Genomic DNA, 7,122 nt, shown 5'->3' on the forward strand with positions numbered 1-7,122 from the left:
TTCTTCTCATCGGAGACATGTGATGCAGCACTAAACAGTCTCTCGCTGTCGGTGCTTCGGGCTTGTAATGATTTCTGCGTCTTTCTCTGATAGTTTTAAATACTTTCACACTGCCGTCATGTTTGCTGCATTAGTGCGTGCCTCTATTTGATCGCGTTAGTCATTGTTCGGTACATATTATTCGGCCGAACACCGAAAGAGATTTTTTTTAAACTATTTTCAGCTGAATAATTTCAGTTGCCGAACATTCGGTGCATCCCTAAAATATTGTCTTCTGTTGTCAGTGACACCTCTGTCATGGCCAAATTGACAACATGTAATTATTTATCGAGATTTAGCTGTGTGAAGGTGTTTTTATTGGAACGTGGCTGTATTTGCTCTTGTGCCATTTGTATTTGCAGATGAGAGACTTAATTTTCGTCAGATTGGTGGTGTGAAATGATTCTAATGACCTCAGATCAGTTTCCTCCTTTGATCATCTCGAAGATTTGTCGAAAAGACAATTTCATAGTAGGCAGGGTCAGAATATTACCACATGTTGTTGTTTTTCAGATTTTTACAGTGGAGGAGGTTATAGTATCTGGGACTGTAGCCTTGCAGGTATGGCACACACAAACTGGCTGAGAATAGCACGCTTTGAGACAGGATGTGTAATAGCCATTTTTCCCTACACTTGGGCCTTCACACTGCTGTAGGTGGCACAAACTTGGTGGCAGAGAAGTTGAAAGGCTTCTAGGGATGGGCGACAGTTTTAAGGCACATGCATTTCAGTACCTAAACTATTAACTCATCTGCTCTTTATTGTTTCTGTTTAGATTAACAACAAGGCAGCAACAGGAGAAGAAGTTCCCAGAACAATCGTGGTGACCACCCGCTCGCAATATGGCCTCCCTGAAGACTCTATTGTCTATTGCAACTTCAACCAGCTCTATAAGATTGACCCTCCCACCCTTCAGATGTGGGCCAATGTAAGATTTAAAAGGAGAATTCATTCCTTCATTCACCAAGATGGGCTTTAAAAACAAAAAAACAACATATCTATGCAACAAATTTTTTTTTTTTAAATCTGTGCCACATGCCTTTTGCAGACATTGACACCCATAATACACTTTTGATTTTGATTTGATACAAAATGTAGAAGTTCGATCTGTAATTTTAACAAACCATGGATCTGTCAAAAGTGCGCCGGATGATGCAAAATGGCGCATTTTGCATTATGCAGTAGACTTTGGCTGACAAACAAATGGTGATATTTGGATCCAGGTAACACAGAGAAAGAGTTCACATAGAGAGTACACATAGTTCATTTACATAAACTACTGACATTATAACAGTACAAAGTAGGGTTGTGACGGTGAGGAAATTTTCCCACCAGTTAATCGACGTGTGACAACACGTTTCCTTTTTTTTTCTCCGCTTTTAAATAGCTTGTAAAAGCGGTGTGCGCATTTTACTTTCACTTTCAAATAGCGGCAATTCAGCGTAAAGCAATTGTTCGTTTTTAGTTCGTTAGAATTTTCCCTCTTTTCCTCGCTTTCCTTCGCTATTAAATAGCTTTAAAGCACCGTGCCATTTTACTTTCACTTTCGAATTAGCGTCAATTCGGCATCAATTGCTTGAATGCAACAACAAAATACACCGTCAAACTCACTTTAGCCTATATATAAAACATAGAACTTTTATTAACAAAACGAATAAGAAAGCTTGGAGGCACTGCATACACCGTGATGTCAAATAAAATAAATAAATTACACAAAGTTTAAATAAAGTAAAAATCAGCAAACACTGTGGAACCAATTAAATAAGAAACTAATGTTTAAAAAAACTTCCAAAATCACCTTAGATAAACGGCAAAAGTCAACAGGCTTTTCAAAATCCAAAATACTGCCAAACAGGAGCTTTTGCATTTCGTTTCGAAACTAAATCATCCGCAATAGTCTTGTCTGTCTCACCTCACTCTTCTTGTCTGTCAGCTCCACTCACTCTTCTTGTCTGTCTCACCTCACTCTTCTTGTCAGTCAGCTCGACTCACTCTCCTCACATGATAAATTAAATCTGTGATGCGACTGTCGTTCGGCATGCTGCATTCAGTTTTTAATTTGCATCTAGTTTCGAAAATAAATCATCCGCGATCGTCTTGTCTGTCTCTCCTCACCTCACTCTTCTTGTCTGTCTCACCTCACTCTTCTTGTCTTTCTCACCTCACTCTTCTTGTCTGTCGGCTCCACTCACTCTTCTTGTCAGTCTCACCTCACTCTTCTCAAAACGACGGTGGGGGTCGGTGCCGCGGTGGGCAAGTGACGTAACCGGTGTTGCGACTTAACAACGGTATAACCGTCAACACCGTCTATCGCGGCAAGCCTAGTACAAAGCTGGGCAAACTCGTGCTTTAGAGGGATAGTTCATCCAAACATAAAAATTGTTATCATTTATTCATCCTCATGTTGTTCTAAACCTGTATGAATTTCTTTCTTCTGGCTAACACAAAGATATTTTGAAGAATATTTCTGGTAAACAAACAGTTGCATTGGTCCCCATTGACGTCTATATTATGGAGAAAAAATATATACTGTGGAAGTCAGTGGGGACCAGTAACTGTTTGGTTACCAACATTCCTCTTTCTTTTAAAATTTTTTAAATAATTTGTTTCAGCTAATTCTATTTTATATAGATAAATCGATATTTAGTCATTCCGATTTTTGTAAAAAAAAATTATACAAATAATTCTGAATGATTTTTTTCAACCAAACAGCTGTTGTTGCAAAGTAGATTGAAAAGCCGTTTTTGAATCCCCATCGGGCCAAACCGTTCTCACTACATGCCGTGCTGAACCTCAAATGGAAATATAACTAACCGTTACTTACCATTCTTAGAACCATTCAGGCTGGCTCACAAAATTAACACAAGGAAATGTTGAATATTTTATTTTTTTTATTTACGTATAAAATAAGGTGTAGTTACCTAAACATAACAGAGTTCTGTAATGAGTCAAATTGTTGAAGTAAAAGTCATCAATATTTGAATCAATTCATTGAAAGTAACAGTATGTACTCATTGTGAAACTGCTTGTCTGGCAGCTCCACTCACTGTGCTCTCGGTTTTGTAGATCCTGAAGCGTGTGCCCAACAGTGTGATTTGGCTGCTGCGCTTCCCAGCCGTGGGTGAGCCCAATATCCAACAGTACGCTCAGAACATGGGCCTGCCTGCTTCTCGCATCATCTTTTCCCCTGTGGCTCCCAAAGAGGAGCATGTGCGACGTGGACAGCTGGCTGATGTGTGCCTGGACACGCCGCTCTGTAACGGACACACCACAGGCATGGATGTGCTGTGGGCTGGTACCCCCATGGTTACTATGCCAGGTAATTCAAGCTAGGAGCACACGCTAAACATGGTTAAAAAAAAAATTACATCTCTTAATTTACAGGTATCAACTAGCAGTGCTGGGTAGATTACTAATTTTAAAAAAAATTGTAGTCTGTTACTGTAATTCTGAATTACATGGTGAACACTGTAGTTAGTAACCTAATCTATTACATTACACATTGTAGGTAATATAATCAGAATACTTTATTACTTTTGACCAAACTCGTTTATTGCATTGATTTGATTCAGGCAAATATAAAAGGTGAAAGAGGTTCAGCTGACAAAAATCAAATCAAATCTTTTTGACTGTCATTGTCTATTTTGTACACACAGTGTGGATAAGCTACAACAGGTAAACATGTCAGCTGTGTGGACGCTAGTGCTGAATTAACAGTATTGATTTGAATAGCTCTTCATTTTGATGAACAGATCTTTTAGACTTTCCAGTTTTCTTTTAGTGATCTTTTCATGGCTTTTCAGTTGCAGTGTGCCTAACTCTAAACTTTCTGATTTGGATTTTGGCTAAATTAAACATTAGTTTCTGTAAAAAAAATAATTTTATTTCAGTGCATCACTATTATTAACCTATTTCGTATTAGTGTGATTTGTAAGCATAGCTATTGGTATTTCTCATACTTAGGGCTAGTGGTTTGTTCAGATAACTATACAGATGAACTCACAGCCTTTCAAAGTATCCTCCATTTAGCATACTTAGTAAATGGATAGCATGCTCGACGCAATAGAAAATGTCATCCTTGTCCAGTGTTTGCACTATTTATCTCCAGAAGTTATGACCGTTGAAATTGTCTTTGTATTTGTTTTAAACTGAAGTAATATTCATTAAAAGAGGAAACTCAAAGGTCTTCATTACAACTCGCCAAAATAAAAGTTGGTTTAAACTTTAAGAAACAATAATAATACAATTTATTAAAGGAACACTCCACTCTTTTTGAAAATAGGCTCATTTTCCATCTCCCCTAGAGTTAAACAGTTGAGTTTTATCGCTTTCTAATCCCTTCAGCCGATCTCCGGGTCTGGCGGTAGCACTGTTAGCTGTAGCTTAGCATAGATCATTGAATCTGATTAGACCGTTAGCATCTCGCTCAAAAATGACCAAAGAGTTTCTATATTTTTCCTATTTAAAACTTGACTCTTCTGTAGTTACATCGTGTACTAAGTCCGACAGAAAATGATATTTCGCAGCGCCTGAAAATAGGCTAACTTCCGTCAACATAACCAACGTGACCACCTGCTTGCACAGGGAGCGTGCTGGGGACTATTTTCAGGCGCTGCATAATATCATTGCGCCTGCTGCACCCATGGTACGGCAGCAAAGTTCCTTGATTATTACGCCGGAATGTCGCAACTTTTCATTTTCTGTCGGTCTTAGTACAGAGTTTTCTTAGTACAGTCGGTCTTAGTAGAGTCAAGTTTTAAATAGGAAAAATATCTAAACTCTTTGGTCATTTTTGAGCGAGATGCTAACGGTCTAATCAGATTCAATGATCTATGCTAAGCTACAGCTAAAAGTGCTACCGCCAGACCCGGAGATCGGCTGAATGGATTCGGAAACGGTAAAACTCAACTGTTTAACTCTAGGGGAGATGGAAAATGAGCCTATTTTCAAAAGTAGTGGAGTGTTCCTTTAAAACAATATTTGTAAGGAATGGCTTACCATTTTTCATCCATGATCATAATTTCACCCTGACATCCTGATGTTTACTGCAGGAGAGACACTGGCTTCACGTGTCGCTGCCTCTCAGCTCACCTGTCTTGGCTGTCCTGAGCTCATCGCCCAAAGCCGTCAGGAGTATGAAGATGTGGCTGTGAAGCTTGGCACTGATATGGAATTGTAAGTTGTTCTTGTCAATTTCCACTTTCAAATCAAGACCTGTTTAAGATCCTTGAAACACATTCTTCCTTCGTTCCGCTCAGCCTGAAGAAGGTCCGCTCCCGCGTGTGGAAGCAGCGCATCTGCAGCCCGCTCTTCAACACCAAACAGTACACCATGGACCTGGAGAGACTCTACCTGCAGATGTGGGAGCGTTACGCCGCTGGAGGCAAACCTGACCACATGGTCAAAATGCAGTCTCTGGAGAGCAGCGAGAGCGGATAAGCTAAGCTTGTCCCTGCATGTCCCCCCGACCCCTCATGTCCTCCAGTATGTGACGGTCACAGAGACTCTATGGGTGAGCACTGTGACTATGATCCCCACCAGCTTTTGTTTCCATGAGCCAGAATGTACAGCAGGATGCACAAAGCTGCTCCACTGAGACTCCTCCCCCTTTTCCATCGTCTGACTAAATTGATGTTGGTTGGCTCCACTTTCATTGTTTGTTTCTCTGCTTCTTAAGGGACTTTTCTGTAATTGAAGTGGACTTTATGAAAAAAGTGAGGTCTAAAATGAGAAGGGGCAGTCTTAAAATAATTCAGAAAATATAAAAACGTAAAGTAATCATCACAGATAGGTTTTTTTTTTTAGTTAGGTTATGTGCTTCTTGACCTATTTTAGCTTTATCATGACTTCAATCTGGGTGACGGATACATACCTCGGATCACCAATCTTTTTCCCAAATGAATGCCGACATTTCCGTATGCTATCTATAGAGAAAATACCCTCTCTTTTTCAAAACATGCTATGTGAACATGCTGAATAGAGGAGTGTCTTAAGACACAATGACAGAAGGCTTGCAAATTGCCTCCTGAATTTAAATTTTTTTTTTTTTTTTTTTTACTAGGTAAGTATGTTCTAAGCAGTTTTTGGTTTTGTACACTGTCTTCCTATTAACTCATTTTGTTTATGCACTGTCAGTGTCAATTCTGTAAGGCTCTTTACATAAACTGAAATAAAGAGATGTGGCAAACCTTAAAGAGAGTTGCACATACTTGGCTGCAGTTCTTTTTTCTTTTTCATTTATTCTTCCATTCCTTTTAGAATCTAGCACATACTGGTTATTGTGATCTATATTGCTGATACGGTGTGCAGGGTGTCTTGTTGCTGACAGTACTGTGATGTGCACCCATTGTAAATAAAGAAATGATAAAGAATCCATTTGTCCTATTATTGAAAATAGTGCATCTGTCATCCAGTGTTAGTATCACTGATCATAATGGGCTCTATTCACATCACATTCATTTCAGTGTAGACAGTGTAATTTTATTTCTAGACTTTTATATATATATATATATATATATATTATATTTAACAGGGGAGACTGGGACTAAAGATCACTCAGGGTTGTCACAGATTAGGTTATCTAAGTGACTAACTATGTTTCCATCACCCTGTTTTTATGTGCATTTTGAAGTATTGCATCAGAAACGAGTGATGGAAATGTCAAATAAATAAAAAAATCCCTTAATTTGCAAAAAAAAAAAGGTTTTACGCTTGCTTGAGGTGGTTTTTAACTAGTGAAAAAGAGTTAACGCGAATAATGGGAGCTGGAAATGCATTTGCCGAATAAATTCTTCCATATGCATATAAAAAGTCATGTGACTTAGCATGATGGGATGGCATGACTTGCCTAACCTGCGGACTGACCTCGTTGCACAGCATCTGAAATGTTTTGGTCATTCTGCAATGCCTGAGTCACCTGAGTCAATCAAAGTATTTCTGCATAATTGCCTCCCAGAACTGTCTTACACGACTGCGTTGCCAAACATGCCAAACAGCCTCCGACTGCATTTACTGTGTTTCGTCTGCTCGCTCTGAGGTGCAAGTCATTTATTATATAAATGAAAATTATTATATTCAGTGGC

At 39.0% G+C, this 7,122-nt stretch overlaps 1 protein-coding gene and 1 long non-coding RNA gene across 7 annotated transcripts in view; one reads left to right on the plus strand and one right to left on the minus strand.

Annotated features, from left to right (window-relative positions):
- Window positions 1-6,083, plus strand: part of LOC107733421 (UDP-N-acetylglucosamine--peptide N-acetylglucosaminyltransferase 110 kDa subunit) — a 19,913-nt gene extending 13,830 nt beyond the window's left edge. For 4 of the 6 annotated variants that reach the window (XM_016545022.1, XM_016545024.1, XM_016545023.1 and 1 more), the window contains 5 exons: window positions 553-600; window positions 816-968; window positions 3,107-3,359; window positions 5,092-5,215; window positions 5,299-6,083. In XM_016545022.1, coding sequence (XP_016400508.1) covers window positions 553-600; window positions 816-968; window positions 3,107-3,359; window positions 5,092-5,215; window positions 5,299-5,479 — 759 coding nt within the window. In that variant the 3' untranslated portion in view covers window positions 5,480-6,083. The remainder of the gene's footprint in view (window positions 1-552; window positions 601-815; window positions 969-3,106; window positions 3,360-5,091; window positions 5,216-5,298) is intronic. The other 2 variants (XM_016545025.1, XM_016545026.1) reach the window with 1 other exon arrangement.
- Window positions 5,865-7,122, minus strand: part of LOC107733423 (uncharacterized) — a 2,148-nt gene continuing 890 nt past the window's right edge. Inside the window, exon 2 of the long non-coding RNA XR_001638975.1 lies at window positions 5,865-6,112. This is a non-coding gene — a long non-coding RNA (uncharacterized LOC107733423). The remainder of the gene's footprint in view (window positions 6,113-7,122) is intronic.

The sequence above is a fragment of the Sinocyclocheilus rhinocerous genome, unplaced genomic scaffold, assembly GCF_001515625.1.
Source record: "Sinocyclocheilus rhinocerous isolate Xijiao unplaced genomic scaffold, SAMN03320098_v1.1 scaffold460, whole genome shotgun sequence".
Classification (NCBI taxonomy): Eukaryota; Metazoa; Chordata; class Actinopteri; order Cypriniformes; family Cyprinidae; genus Sinocyclocheilus; species Sinocyclocheilus rhinocerous.